The following is a 16,263-nucleotide window of genomic DNA, read 5'->3' on the forward strand; positions in this document are numbered from 1 at the left end:
GGACACAAGTGCATACTCCACAAGACATGCCACCAGAGGTTTCTTCACAGTCCCCGAGTCCAGAACAGACTATGGGAGGCACACAGTACTACGTGGAACTCTATTCCACATCAAGTAACTGATGCAAGCAGTAAAATTCGATTTAAAAAACATATAAGAAAACACCTTATGGCACAGCGGGGACTGTGAAGCAACACAAACAGGCACAGACACATGCATACACACACAATAACATATGCGCTATACACACACATACACATGGATTTAGTACTGTAGATATGTGATAGTGGTGGAGTAGGGGCCTGAGGGCACACAGTGTGTTGTGAAATCTGTGAATGTATTGTAATGTTTTTTAAATTGTATAATGGCAGCAGCTAATGGGGATCCATAATAAATACAAATAGATTGCTTCACTGTTGTTCACCACTACTGTTCCCTTTTGGGAAACACATGGACATCCACAGCAGTCAGCCAGGTAGGTGTATGTACAGTGAGACACACTGACAGGCAAGAATTACATCACCCAAAGGTGTGTGGCAGTGGCCAGGAGGATACAGAGGAATAGTGTCAGACTGCTTCAGGTTGAAAATGAGCTGACAGTCTGAAAGATGTAGTGTGCTCGCTGTGCCTCTTGGCTGCTGCACTGTGCAAGGTATCAGGAGACGTTAATGAAAGACCTATGACTAATGCCTCCTCTGGTTGCTACTTTCAGATATTCTATCCTGAAACGACAGATGTGTACAATCGCAAAAACATGCCCAAGGTGGTGTACTGCATACACGCATTAAGGTAAGACAGGGAGCATTCCAACACAAGGTGGGTTTTCTATCTGACTCACCCCCCATTAGGCTTACTGCTCAGTGCTTACATCATGCCTCTTACTCTTTGTCCAAAACACACTAGAATATTTCTTGTTTCTTGACTGCACATTATATTGTGTAGGAGACCTAAGTTTTTAGCTCTTCTTCTGATGTTTGAAGAGCCCTAAATGCATATCATATAATATTAATGTCAAAATGGGACTTGAGGATCATTTTTGAAAAGGTTAATGTGTGAAACAAGAGAAGTGAAGATGAATGGAGGAAAATGGTAAAAGATAACATGAAACTAGTATCGGCTGTTTCAGTTTATGGTTAAAACATGCTATTTTCACGATTCATGGAAAGAAGATGTGGCAATATGCAGTCATTTCCCAAGCTTGCCGTTGTTTTTGTGTGTTTGTATGGATATCGTTTGCGCATGCAATGCTAGGTACAGCCTCAGAACTGATAGGTGACTTCCTGTATACATTGAGTCATTTCCTGCCAACAGACTGCTTCAATTTGTAAGCTTCCTCGAGCTATTTAGTGTCTCCTTTGACAATGTTCTCTTGAGTCTACAAGAGACCACAATGATGTCATTCTCACATAGTATCGTCTGTAAGGAAAGCCAAATGTTATATTGGGAGCTGACGGTGGTAGAAGGGCCTGTCTATCACTCAACTTTTTAGTTTTTTAATTAATAGCCCTCTCACCATATTTTAATGTGAAGCCTATTTTCTTATGTGCAGTCAGTGTTGACTCTGACTCCTAACTTTCAGTGAGCATTGAAATACCTGTGTTATATGAAAGATGAACTGGAATGGGTTTATCTGAGATCATGTTCAGAGGGATTTTACTACACAATCTCAAGCGTTAGGCTTTCTGCTCTATATACATCACACACCCATTATAGCCTATATAACATTGTTATGGCAGGTTCACACATTATAGCCTGTACAGTGGCTTGCGAAAGTATTCACACTCCTTGGCATTTTTCCTATTTTGTTGCCTTACAACCTGGAATTAAAATCGATTTTTTGGGGGGTTTGATTTACACAACGTGCCTACCACTTTGAAGATGCAAAATATTTTGGGGGGTGAAACAAACAAGAAATAAGACAAAAAACAAAAAACTTGAGCGTGCATAACTATTCACCCCCCCACCCCCCCTCAAAGTCAATACTTTGTAGCGCCACCTTTTGCAGCAATTACATCTGCAAGTCTCTTGGGGTATGTCTCTATAAGCTTGGCACATCTAGCCACTGGGATTTTTGCCCATTCTTCAAGGCAATTGAGGTCTGGGCTTTGACTAGGCCATTTAAATGTTTCCCCTTAAACCACCCGAGTGTTGCTTTAGCAGTATGCTTAGGGTCCTTGTCCTGCTGGAAGGTGAACCTCCGTCCCAGTCTCAAATCTCTGGAAGACTGAAACAGGTTTCCCTCAAGAATTTCCCTGTATTTAGCGCCATCCATCATTCCTTCAATTCTGACCAGTTTCCCAGTCCCTGCCGATAAAAAAAAAACATCCCGACAGCATGATGCTGCCACCACCATGCTTCACTGTGGGGATGGTGTTCTCTGGGTGATGAGAGGTGTTGGGTTTGCGCCAGACATCGGGTTTTTCTTGATGGCCAAAGCTCAATTTTAGTCTCATCTGACCAGTGTACCTTCTTCCATATGTTTGGGGAGTCTCCCACATGCCTTTTGGCGAACACCAAACGTGTTTGCTTATTTTTTTCTTTAAGCAATGGCTTTTTTTCTGGCCACTCTTCTGTAAAGCCCAGCTCTGTGGAGTGTACAGCTTAAAGTGGTCCTATGGGGATAGATACTCCATTCTCCGCTGTAGAGCTTTGCAGCTCCTTCAGGGTTATCTTTGATCTCTTTGTTGCTGATGAGATAAGAATAACAAATGATTAAAGAGCAGCAGTAAATATCAATAGCGGGACTATATACAGGGGGTACCGGTACAGAGTCATGCCTGGCCGTTCAGTCATGGGTGAACAGGGAGTACAGGAGGGGACTGAGGACACTCCCCCGAGGGGCCCCTGTGTTGAGGATTAGCATGGCGGATGTGTTGTTACCTACCCTTACTACCTGGGGGCAGCCCGTCAGGAAGTCCAGGGTCCAGTTGCAGAGGGAGGTGTTTAGTCCCAGGGTCTTTAGCTTATTGATGAGCTTTGAGGGCACTATGGTGTTGAACGCTGAGCTGTAGTCAAAGAATAGTATTCTCACATACTGTAGGTGTTCCTTTTGTCCAGGTGGGAAAGGGCAGTGTGGAGTGTAATCGAGATTGCATCATCTGTGGATCTGTTGGTGCGGTATGTAAATTGGAGTGTGTCTAGGGTTTCTGGAATAATGGTTTTGATGTGAGCCATGACCAGCCTTTCAAAGCATTTCATGGCTATAGACGTGAGTGCTACGGGTAGGTAGTCATTTAGGCAGGTTGCCTTGGTGTTCTTGGGCACAGGGACTATGGTGGTCTGCTTAAAACATGTTGGTATTATAGACTCAGACAGGTAGAGGTTGAAAATGTCAGAAGACACTTGCCAGTAGGTCAGCGCATGCTCGGAGTACACAACCAGGTAATCCGTTTGGCCCCGCGGCCTTGTGATTGTTGACCTGTTTAAAGGTCTTACTCTCATCGGCTGCGGAGAGCGTGATCACACAGTCGCCCGAACAGCTGATGCTCTCATGCATGTTTCAGTGTTACTTGCCTCGAAGCGAGCATAGAAGTTATTTAGCTCATCTGGTAGGCTCGTGTCACTGGGCAGCTCTCGGCTATGCTTCCCTTTTGTAGTCTGAAATAGTTTGCAAGCCCTGCCACATCTGATGAGTGTCGGAGCCAGTGTAGTATGATTCGATCGTACTACATTCGTCAGCTCTACCCTTTAGCTCAGTGCGAATGTTGCCTGTAATCCATGGCTTCCTGTTGGGGTATGTACGCGTACAGTCACTGTAGGGACGACGTCCTCGATGCACTTATTGATAATGCCAGTGACTGATGTGGTGTACTCCTCAATGTCATCGGAAGAATCCTGGAACATATTCCAGTCTATGCTAGCAAAGCAGTCCTGTAGTTTAGCATCTGCTTCATCTGACCACTTTTTTATAGACTGAGTCACTGGTGCTTCCTGCTTTAATTTTAGCTTGTAAGCAGGAATCAGGAGGATAGAGTTATGGTCAGATTTGCCAAATGGAGGGTGAGGGAGAGCTTTGTACGTGTCTCTGTGTGTTGAGTAAAGGTGGTCTAGAATTTGTTTCCCTCTGGTTGCACATTTTTAACATGCTGATAGAAATGAGGTAAAACTGATTTAAGTTTCCCTGCATTAAAGTTCCCGGCCACTAGGAGCGCCGCCTCTGGATGAGCGTTTTCCTGTTTGCTTATGACGGAATGCAGCTCATTGAGTGCGGTTTTGGTTACAGCGTTGGTCTGTGGTGGTATGTAGACAGCTACAAAAAATATAGATAAACTCTCTAGGTAGATAGTGTGGTCCACAGTTTATCATGAGATACTCTACCTCAGGCGAGCAAAACCCTGAGACTTCCTTAGATATCGTGCACCAGCTATTGTTTACAAACATGCATAGGCTCCCGCCCCGTTTCTTATCAGAGGCTGCTGTTCTGTCCTGCCGATAGTGTATAACCCGCCAGCTGTATGTTCTTATTGTCGTCGTTCAGCCATGACTCGGTAGTGATGTACGTGCTTTCAGTTCGTCCCATTTACAGTGCTTTGCAAAAGTTTTCATCCCCCTTGCCGTTTTTCCTATTTTGTTGCATTACAACCTGTAAAGCCCGTACATAAGATCTGGTGCAATCAATTACCTTCAGAAGTCACATAATTAGTTTGATTGCACACAGGTGGACTTTATGTAAGTGTCACATGGTCTCAGTATATACAGTTGAAGTCGGAAGTTTACATACACTTAGGTTTTAGTCATTAAAACTCGTTTTTCAACCACTCCACAAATTTCTTGTTAACAAACTATAGTTTTGGCATGTCGGTTAGGACGTCTACTTTGTGCACGACACAAGACATTTTTCCAACAATTGTTTACAGATTATTTCACTTATAATTCACTGTATCACAATTCCAGTGGGTCAGAAGTTTACATACACTAAGTTGACTGTGCCTTTAAACAGCTTGGAAAATTCCAGAAAATTATGTCATGGCTTTAGAAGCTTCTGATAGGCTAATTGACATAATTTGAGTCAATTGGAGGTGTACCTGTGGATGTATTTCAAGGCCTACCTTCAAACTCAGTGCCTCTGCTTGACATCATGGGAAAATCAAAAGAAATCAGCCAAGACCTCAGAAATAAATTGTAGACCTCCACAAGTCTGGTTCATCCTTGGGAGCAAATTCCAAATGCCTGAATGTACCACGTTCATCTGTACAAACAATAGTATGCAAGTATAAACACCACGGGACCACGCAGCCTTCAAAACGCTCAGGAAGGAGACACGTTCTGACTCCTAGAGATGAACATACTTTGGTGTGAAAAGTGCAAATCAATCCCAGAACAACAGCAAAGGACCTTGTGAAGATGCTGGAGGAAACAGGTACAAAAGTATCTATATCCACATTAAAACGAGTCCTATATCGACATAACCTGAAAGGCCGCTCAGCAAGGAAGAAGCCACTGCTCCAAAACCGCCATAAAAAAGCCAGACTACGGTTTGCAACTGCACATGGGGACAAAGATCAGACTTTTAGGAGAAATGTCTGTTGGTCTGATGGAGAAAAGAAAATAGAACTGTTTGGCCATAATGTCCATCATTATGTTTGGAGGAAAAGGGAGAAGCTTGCAAGCCGAAGAACACCATCCCAACCGTGAAGCATGGGGGTGGCAGCATCATGTTGTGGGGGTGCATGGCTGCAGGATGGACTGGTGCACTTCACAAAATAAATGTCATCACGAGAGAGGAAAATTGTGGGAATATTGAAGCAACATCTCAATACATCAGTCAGGAAGTTAAAGCTTGGTCGCTAATGGGTCTTCCAAATGGACAATGACCCCAAGCATACTTCCAAAGTTGTGGCAAAATGTCTTAAGGACAACAAAGTCAAGGTATTGGAGTGGCAAAGCCCTGACCTCAATCCTATAGAAAATGTGTGGGCAGAACTGAAAAAGCGTGTGCGAGCAAGGATGCCTACAAACCTGACTCAGTTACACCAGCTCTGTCAGGATGAATGGGCCAAAATTCACCCACTTATTGTGGGAAGCTTGTGGAAGGCTACCAGAAACGTTTGACCCAAGTTAAACAATGTAAAGGCAATGCTACCAAATACTAATTGAGTGTATGTAAACTTCTGACCCACTGGGAATGTGATGAAAGAAATAAAAGCTGAAATAAATCATTCTCTCTACTATTATTCTGACATTTCACATTCTTAAAATTAAGTGGTGACCCTAACTGACCTAAGACAGGGAATTTTTACTTGGATTAAATGTCAGGAATTGTGAAAAACTGAGTTTAAATGCATTTTCCCAAGGTGTATGTAAACTTCCGACTTCAACTGTATACACCTGTTCTGAAAGAGTCCCAGAGTCTGCAACACCACTAAGCAAGGGGCACCACCAAGCAAGCGGCACCATGAAGACCAAGGAGCTCTCCAAACAAGTCAGGGACAATGTTGTGAAGAAGTACAGATCAGGATTGGGGTTTAAAAAATATCAGAAACTTTGAACATCCCACAGAGCACCATTAAATCCATTATAAAAAGAATATGGCAACACAACAAACCTGCCAAGAGAGGGCTGCCCACCAAAACTCACGGACCAGGAAAGGGCATTAATCTGAGAGGCAACAAAGAGACCAAAGATAACCCTGAAGGAGCTGCAAAGCTCTACAGCAGAGATTGGAGTATCTGTCCATAGGACCACTTTAAGCTGTACACACCATAGAGCTGAGCTTCACAGAAGAGTGGCCAGAAAAAAAGCCATTGCTTAAAGAAAAAAGTAAGCAAACACATTTTGTGTTCACCAAAAGGCTTGCGGGAGACTCCCCAAACATATGGAAGAAGGTACTCTGGTCAGATGAGACCAAAATGTAGCTTTTTGTCCAAGGAACATGCTATGTCTGGCGCAAACCCAACACCTCTCATCACCCAGAGAACACCATCCCCACAGTGAAGCATGGTGGTGGCAGCATCATGCTGTGGGGATGTTTTTCATTGGCAGGGACTGGGAAACTGGTCAGAATTGAAGGAATGATGGATGGTGCTAAATACAGGGAGATTCTAGAGGGAAACCTGTTTGTCTTCCAGAGATTTGAGACTGGAATGGAGGTTCACCTTCCAGCAGGACAATGACCCTAAGCATACTGCTAAAGCAACACGCGAGTGGTTTAAGGGGAAACATTTAAATGTCTTGGAATGGCCTAGTCAAAGCCCAGAAACTCAATCCAATTGAGGATCTGTGGTATGACTTAAAGATTGCTTTACACCAGCGGACCCCATCCAACTTGAAGGAGCTGAAGCAGTTTTGCCTTGAAGAATGGGCAAGAATCCCAGTGTCTAGATGTGCCAAGCTTATAGAGACATACCCCAAGAGACTTGCAGCTGTAATTGCTGCAAAAGGTGGCTCTACAAAGTATTGACTTTGGGGGGGGGGGGTGAATAGTTATGCACGCTCAAGTTTTCTGTTTTTTTTGTCTTATTTCTTGTTTCACAATAAAAAATATTTTGGATCTTCAAAGTGTTAGGCATGTTGTGTAAATCAAATGATACAAACCCCCCAAAAATCTATATTCATTCCAGGTTGTAAGGCAACAAAATAGGAAAAATGCCAGGGGGGGAATAGTTTCGCAAGCCACTGTATTTTCCAGCGATTGAAGCCAGCAGAACGGAAGGCAAGGGCAGATTAGCCACTCGTCGCCTGATCCTCACAAGGCATCCTGATCTCTTTCCGCGAAACCTACGTTTCATTTTTCCAGCCATTCACGGGATCTGGACCTGTTCAGGTGTCCGTAGTATATTCCTTGCGTGCGACTCATTGAAGAAGAACTCCTCGTCCAATTTTAGGTGCGTTATCCCAGTTCTGATGTCCAGAAGGTCTTTTCGGTCATAAGTGACGGTAACAGCAACATTATGTACAAAACAAGTTTAAAAACAATGCGAAAAAACAAACAAAATAGCATGGTTGGTTAAGAGCCGATAAAACAGCAGCCCTACCCTCCGGCGCCATCTTTACTCAATTCACTCTGTCATTTAGGTTAGTATTGTGGAGTAACTACAATGTTAATGATCCATCCTATCACAGCCATTAAACTCTAACTGTTTTAAAGTCATCATTGGCATGCCAAAATCCCTGGGCAGTTTCCTTTCTCTCCGGCAACTGAGTTAGGAAGGACACATGTATCTTTGTAGTGACTGGCTGTAATGCTACACCATCCAAAGACATTTTTTAATAACTTCACCATGCTCAAAGGATATTCAGTTTCTGCTTTTTTTATTTTAACCATCTACTAATAGGTGCCCTTCTTTTGTGAGGCATTGGAAAACCTCCCTGGTCTTTGTGGTTGAATCTGTGTTTGAAATTCACTGCTCGACTGAGGGACCATACAGGTAATTGAACAGTATGTGTGGAGTACAAAGATGAGGTATTCAAAAATCCATGCAATTTATTATGCGACTTGTTTACTCCTGAACGTATTTAGGCTTGCCATAAATGGGTTGAATATTGACTCAAGACATTTCAGATTTTCATTTTTTATTTGTAAACATTTAAAAAATATATATAACTCCACTTTGACATTATAGGTATTGTGTGTAGGCCAGTGACACATAATCTCAAATTAATCCATTTTACATTTCAAAATGTACAACAAAATGTGTAAAAAGTCAAAGGGTGTGAACTTTCTGAAGGCACTGTTATAACATTAATGCAGGTTCATACATTATAACCTATATAACATTGTTATTACAGCTTCACAGCTGTTGCAGGCGTGGGTTGGCCTTAGATTATTACGCTAAAAGGCATTACTGTTAACTTCATTCATGGATTGAAAGTGTGTTAAGGGTAGTAGAAAACCCCATCAGTCACTCTCACACAGCCCTCTCTAACTCCCGCTCTTTTTTCAAAGGTCATGATTGATTCATGTCCTTATTATGCACTGTGCTATCATAAACATCCCACAGGTTTGACAGATAGCCAAGGTCCAGCAACCTACTTTAACGGCTCTCTGTCCAGTGCTTTTGAACACTGAATAACTGATATAACTGCATAATGTAGTAGACACACCCCTGTTAACATCTATAGAAAATAAACAGCCTATAACAGTGCTTCCCAACCTTTTTCGGTTAATGTACTACCAAGTACATTTTGCTCTGCCCAGAGTTACCTTGCAGTACCCCGCTCATGCATTTGACCAGTAAGCCTATGGTCTCATGAGTCATCTCAAGTACCCCCTGTGGATAGGCCATGTACCCCCAGGGCTCCTAGTACCCCTTGTTGTTTAAACACTGGCCTATAAGACAGGCCGGCCTATACTGAGGATGCATCCCAAATGGCACCCTTTCCCTATTTAGTGCACTACTTAAATGGCACCCTTTCCCTATTTAGTGCACTACTTTTGACCAGTCAGTCAGCCAGTCAGTCTCCAGTCTCACCTCAGAGCTGCTGTCATAGTGTGGTGGTGATAGTAGAAGTAACAGATCTGTAGTGACATTTTGTCATTGTGTGAAGTCAGTGGTGTCACTGTTAGTATCTGGTTTTGTACTGACTGGTTTTATTCCAGACCCTGTGTTCTGTGACCACATTGACTGTCATGTATACAGTACACATACACTGTCATGTGTACAGAGAAGAGTGGTTTGTAATGTATACAGTGCTTGACTTGGACTGAAATAGGTGCTGGTATCATTTTGGGTGCTGTTACTGTTTAGGTGCAGGAACTTCACAATATTTTTAGCCAGTATTTTAGGAAGTGCAGGAACTCGAGCAGTAGAACATTTACGGTGCTGCTATTCAGTACCGCTAAGCTCCTGCCCAAGTCGAGCACTACTCGTACAGTATATCCATCTGAATGTGACAGAGAATTGGAGTGAATGCGTTAGCTAGTTGACTTGTTTTTTTTTCTCTTTGAGCTGTTTGGTCATGGCCCATGAGGGCAGGCTTCCTTCCCTGCCTGTGCGCACACACGTGCTCTTCCTTCCTGGCAGTGCGGTCTAACCCCCATTGGGAGCCAGGGTAGGGAATCAACTCTGAGGAGAAGTGGACACACTGGGCTAGTGAGCCTTTGTTGAGATTTCAGTGAAGTGGAAAAATAGAAAGGCAACACAATAGAATGGAAACAACATAATAAACCTTTGGCCTTCCCTCTGTCCTAGCAGACTTTAAACCCCTCAGGAAGACACCCGTACCCCTGTAGCCCAATCTATAATTCATGCCCACTTATCAGGAACCTGCTGGCAGATGAAAGTTTAATGCAGTTTCCAGCCACCTGTTTGTTTCAGGTTAACTGGACTCAGTACAGTCAGTGCAGTTGGCTTGTCAGTATTCTGACTGTTGCTTTCTCTGAGCACATATTGCTCCCCTGTGGGGAAAAGGGGGAATTGCAGTTTATTGGGCCAACGCTCTTCAAGCTCAGTCTGGAGAAGATGGATGTTTCAAGGTCCCCTTGGGATGCATCCTTCCTTCCTCACTTCCTTCAAGTTGTCACTTATTGGACTGACATGCTTTCATAGGTGAAAGCAATACGGTGGATCCCTTGCTGACCCAAGGGCAAGAGGAAGGAAGGATGCATTTCTAAAGTATTCAAGCAAGGGAAAAGTGTGGATAGATCCAGATGTTAGTAAATTATGTTTCCCCTGCCTCTGAGTTATTGAATAAACATAGCCACATCTTATCTACCACTTTAGTACCCTTTATCCTTACCATTAAATCTAAATTAACGTTCTGAGCGCTTCATACCATTCCATCCCTCGACCCCAGACAGTTATTCTCCAGGATACTTGAAACAAAACCTGACTAGAAGTAGCTCTACTAAATGACCAAAATGAAATGAAAATGTAACATAACCTTGTGTTTTTTTTCTTCAGTTTATACCTGTACAAACGGGGCATTGCACCACAGATCCAGGACCTGCTGGGGAAAGTGGCCTTCACAGGTAAGAAAGACCAACCTACAGTTGCATTTTACCAGGCTCCAGTGGTATTTTACTGTAGCATTTTACCAGGCTACACTAGTGTTTTACAAAGCTACAGTAGCATTTAATCCACCAGCTCTTCTATTCCAGCATGATAATTAGAGATCTCGTAAGAGCCATAGCTTGAGTTCACCCTGTACTTTAAAATCAACACGTAGTGTTTTCCTCTGTCTGGCACCAGCCTGGTTTTGATTGAATGCTGGGTGCTTGAACCCGTAGGAACAGTTGTTGTAGGAACCTGCAAGTAAGCATTTCTTTGGACAGTGACTAGTTAAACTTGAAACTAGTGTAAAGAGGTACTACAGTATAATGAACTTGTTGCTACATAGTGTTGTAGTGAAGGAGGAACTGCTGTAGTAATTACTACCTCTCTTTGAAACTAAAGGAAAACATAAAGACTCATTTAGTCTTGCTTGCGAAAGTGTGTGTTTGTGTGTGTGTAGGATTAGAGCCTAAAGGGGGGTGGTAATGACAGATAATTGGTGCTCTTGTTTGGTTTTGATTGAAACAGAACGTCATCACTCGCACCTAGCTGCATGTTCAATTCGATAAGCACTGTGGAGATCAGTATGATATACTGTGGTTGTTGTGAGTGAAGTGGGAAGGACCCACCACATGTCTTATCTGGATGAATAACTGCAACATAACACTTAATCATAAAAAAACACTTTAACCTTTATCGATTGCTATCACTGACTGAAGTTATTCACTTGTACTCCAACGCCATAAAAAATAAAGTGCACATTTCACCTCCAAGAGGAGATATTCACTGAGTGTACAAAACATTAGGAACACCTTCCTAATCTTGAGTTGCACCCCATTTTGCCCTCAGAACAGTCTCAATTTGTCAGGGAATGGACTCTACAAGGTGTCGAATGCATTCCACAGGGATGCTGGCCAATGTTGACTCCAATGCTTCCCACAGTTGTCAAGTTGGCTGGTGGTGAAACATTCTTGATACACACGGGAAACTGTTGACCCAGAAGAGTTGCAGTTCTTAACACACTCAAACTGGTGCGCCTGGCACCTACATCTATACCTTGTTCAAAGGCACTTACATCTTTTGTCTTGCCCATTCACCCTCTGAATGGCACACATACACAATCCATGTCTCAAATGTCTTGAGACTTAAAAATCCTTCTTTACCGGTCTCCTCCCCTTCATCTACCCTGATAGAAGTGGATTTAACAGGTGACATCAATAAGGGATCATAGCTTTCACATGGTCAGTCTGTCAATGTTCCTAAGGTTTTGTATACTCAGTGTATGTTATATGAGAAGGTGGACAATATCAAAGTACTGTAGGCTAATATGACTGAAATAGATACAGTGCATTCGGGAAGTATTCAGACCCCTTGAATTTTTTGTTGTTGTGACGTTACAGCCTTATGTGTATCCCGTCGTATGTACACTGTCCAACAAAATGCTTACTTGCAGGTTCCTACAGCAACTGTTCATATGGGTTCAAGCACTCAGCATTCAATCAAAACCTGTCAGGTGCCAGACAGAGAAGAACACTACATGTGGATTTTTAAGTAATCAACAAGTGGTCACTCTGACAGAGCTTCAGAGTTCATCTGTGGAGATGGTAGAAACCTTCCAGAAGGACAACCATCTCTGCAACACTCCACCAATCAGGTGGAGTGGCCAGACGGAAGCCACTCCTCAGTAAAAGGCACATTACAGCCAGCTTGGAGTTTGCCAAAAAGCACCTAAAGGACTCTCACACCATGAGAAGCAAGATCCTCTGGTCTGATGAAACCAAGATTGAACTCTTTGGCCTGAATGCCAAATGTCACTTCTGTAGGAAACCTGGCACCATCCCTACAGTGAAGCATGGTGGTGGCAGCATCATGCTGTGGGGATGTTTTTCAGCAGCAGGGACTGGGAGACGAGTCAATATCGAGGGAAAAATTAACAGAGCAAAGTACAGAGAGATCCTTGATGAAAACCTACTCTAGAGTGCTCAGGACCTCAGACTGGGGCGACGGTTCACCTTCCAACAGGACAACGACCTTAAGCACACAGCCAAGACAACGCAGGAGTGGCTTCGGGACATGTTTCTGAATGTCCTTGAGTGGTACATCCAGAGCCCGGACTTGAACCTGATCGAACATCTCTGGAGAGACCTGCAGCGACTCTCCTCATCCAACCTGACAGAGTTTGAGAGGATTTGCAGAGAAGAATAGGAGAAACTCCCCAAATACAGGTCTGCCAAGCTTGTAGCGTCATACCCAATAAGGCTCAAGTCTATAATTGCCCCAAAGGTGCTTCAACAAAGTACTGAGTAAAGGGTCTGAATACTTATGTAAATGTGAGATTTCTGTTTATTTGTAATGTGCAAAAGGTTTTTGCTTTGTCATTATGGGGTATTGTGTGTAGATTGAGGATGGAAAAAAACTATTTCATAAATTTTTGAATAAGGCTGTAACGTAACAATGTGGAAAAAGTCAAGGGGTCTGAATACTTTCCGAATGCACTGTATGCTAGTCATGCAACGCTGAAGTCACGTGTTGATGACATTCCTTACTGTAAATACTAGCTTACTAAAACAGCTTAAGTTCACTGTATTGCTTTGTAATTTCTCCAAAGTGTCTTGATGTTCTATATTTTGCCAGTGAATTAGCAGACCCCTCTCCCAGGGGTGTCGAGGTTTCCTGCTGTATCAGTCTGGTTGTATTGCGTTCCTGTCTGTCCCACAGAGGAGGAGATCAGTAACATGCGGAGCGAGCTGGAGAAGTACGGCATTCAGATGCCAACCTTCAGTAAGATAGGAGGCATCCTGGCCAACGAGCTCTCGGTGGACGAGGCAACCTGTGAGTAGTACAGTACGCTGTTCCATCCACTGGAGACCACATGTCTTCTATCCTACTCCTGGAGAGACCCATAGGGTGTCCAGGGTTTGGTTCCAGCCCAGCACTAAAACGCCCAATTCAACTAATCCAGCCTTTGATGATTAGCAGATTAGTTGAATCAGGTGTGTTAGTGCTGGGCTATAACAAGTCTGACCTCTCATAGACAGACATACAGACATGTTTACTGCCGAGTGGTACTCATTCTTGCTGGTGTCCCTCCCCAGTGCACGCTGCTGTGTTTGCCATCAACGAGGCGGTGGATAAGGGTGAGGCGGCTGTGACCATAGGGACATTGAAGAACCCCAACGCTATGCTGAGGAACACTGGGGAAGAGCTGGCCCAGGACTACCAGGACACTCTTAGCCGGGCCAAGGCCAGCAAGGAGCTCCAGGCCTCAGGCAGGGTGAGGAACTCCCAAACCCTCCCGGATGTTGCCCTTTCCACCCAAGAGGCACCCAGAAGAAGGCTGTCTTTTGACCAGAGACCTATGGGTCCTGAGTCCTGGTAGAAGTTTCAAAACTGACCTTGGATCAGCATCTTGATCCTGTTCTAAACAGAAATAGTATAGTATTAGAGTCTTGTCTGCAGTGAATTCCACCTGTAACACCCAGCAGCCCTTCCCATGACATTCCAGTGGCTGCAGCATCAGCTAAACTCCCACTACAGCACTAGTCTTCCCACACCAACTGGTATCTTTCCTCTCATACTCCTCACTAACTCTGTGTAAACATGACCCGCTGTGTTAAATTAAAAATTATTTCAGCAATGTCATGATCTTAAATCTAAAGTTATGATGGCCAGATTGTCAACAGTTTTAGCATGACGGTGTGTTTTAGTTTCAATCGTAGTAGTAATGACATGATCGGAATCCATGGAATGGTATCGAACACATCAGACATGCTTTCCATGTGTTTAATACCATTCCATTTACTCCATTCCAGCCATTATTATGAGCCGTCCTCCCCTCAGCAGCCTCCTGTGGTTTCAATATGCACAAAATGTAAAAACCTTGAGAATGTATGTTTATAGTCCGTCTAACACAATGCTTTTTCTCTTGTCTCCCTGCTCAGCGCTCGTCTATAGCCACAGAGGAGAGAGATGTTTATGAGGAGCTGCTGACCCAGCAGGAGATCCAGAGCTGCGTCGACCTTGTTAACAGTAACTACCGTCACTCTTATGACCTCAAAAATGTGTATTCTGAACATCTAGGATAAGCCTTCAGGATGTGACTGGTAGATCTTCTACCTTTTCCACAGCCGGTTTGAGATCTCATGTCAAAACAAGGGGTTGGACACCCCTTGTCTACAGATTTGTGGCTGAGGGTTGATTTATTTGGGATGTGTCCCGTGTCTCTCCATCCAACCCCTGCTCCCTCGTGTCTGTCTCTCCAGCCCAGGTGGCGGTGCGCCAGGTGAACCAGGCCATCTCTGCCCAGAATGAGGCTGCTCTGCTAGTTGGGCTCAAGGTGCTGGCCCTGGGGCTGCTGGGAGTCCAGGAGGCTAACTCTCACTGGTACATGGAGCACTTCACCTCCTACTGCCAAGTCCAGGCTCGGGTCAGTAAGGACACTGGTCAAATGGTGGATGCACGTCTAGTAGGTTGGCTATACCATATGGCTATGGGCTACACTAGTTCATTTAGCAGACCAAGATTTGCTTAGAATTCCATTCCATTATTTGATATTTTGTAGTATGAAGAATACAATTGAACATAGCTGAATGAAATAGAAAAGGATATTTTCTCCAAACGATTTCTGAGGGAGTGCGTACATGCGGCTATTCTGTGTTGAGCGGTTAACAAAGAAACTGGGTCCTCCTATATGCTTAATTTATAGTTATATGCAACTTTAGTTGTGATTCAAACGTTGGGCTATATGTTTCGATTTTTAATACATTCTAAGGCTGCATGATGTGACCTAATGATGATTTGAAAAAAGTTGCACGAAAGGCATGAGCTCTGCTTAGTTTCTTGCGCAGGCTGTACACACTACATCAGTCTCTGATTCACAATTTGACAAGCACTTGACATGCCTTGAATTTCCTGGTGACATCCCCCTTGTGTGGCTGTAATGCCCCCTAAAAAAATCTATGCCTTTTGCGGCCAGAGGCCGTTGTGCCCTTGGGCTGAATATAATCATTATAATTCCCTTCTCCCGGCTGCGTGCTCTGAAGCACCTCTCACTCACATGGCTCTCTCAGATATCTCAATTCTTATTAGCCAATGCCCGTCACGTGATCGGGTCCTTCTCACAGGCATCTCAGCTCCGAAGTAGGCTACAAGGCAAGACCGACACATCGGGGACAGTTGTGGGATGCGATAGATCCCAAATTAATACAACCACTCACATCAAAAAAACTTTTAAAAGCAATGAGGCTGATGCAACAGATCAGAACGTTTAGCTTAAAATGTTGATCAATTATTAGGCTGTTTCTTCACTTTATAAGCGCAGCAATGTCCACAT

The 16,263-nt window shown here is 43.7% G+C and overlaps 1 protein-coding gene across 3 annotated transcripts in view; it reads left to right on the forward strand.

Annotated features, from left to right (window-relative positions):
- Positions 1-16,263, forward strand: part of LOC120063334 (ras GTPase-activating-like protein IQGAP1) — an 85,539-nt gene that overhangs the window by 36,661 nt on the left and 32,615 nt on the right. For 2 of the 3 annotated variants that reach the window (XM_039013660.1, XM_039013658.1), the window contains exons 5-10: positions 713-789; positions 10,842-10,909; positions 13,650-13,763; positions 14,027-14,205; positions 14,873-14,960; positions 15,194-15,396. In XM_039013660.1, coding sequence (XP_038869588.1) covers positions 713-789; positions 10,842-10,909; positions 13,650-13,763; positions 14,027-14,205; positions 14,873-14,960; positions 15,194-15,396 — 729 coding nt within the window. The remainder of the gene's footprint in view (positions 1-712; positions 790-10,841; positions 10,910-13,649; positions 13,764-14,026; positions 14,206-14,872; positions 14,961-15,193; positions 15,397-16,263) is intronic. The other variant, XM_039013659.1, reaches the window with a different exon arrangement.

This window comes from Salvelinus namaycush, chromosome 18 (assembly GCF_016432855.1).
Source record: "Salvelinus namaycush isolate Seneca chromosome 18, SaNama_1.0, whole genome shotgun sequence".
Classification (NCBI taxonomy): domain Eukaryota; kingdom Metazoa; phylum Chordata; class Actinopteri; order Salmoniformes; family Salmonidae; genus Salvelinus; species Salvelinus namaycush.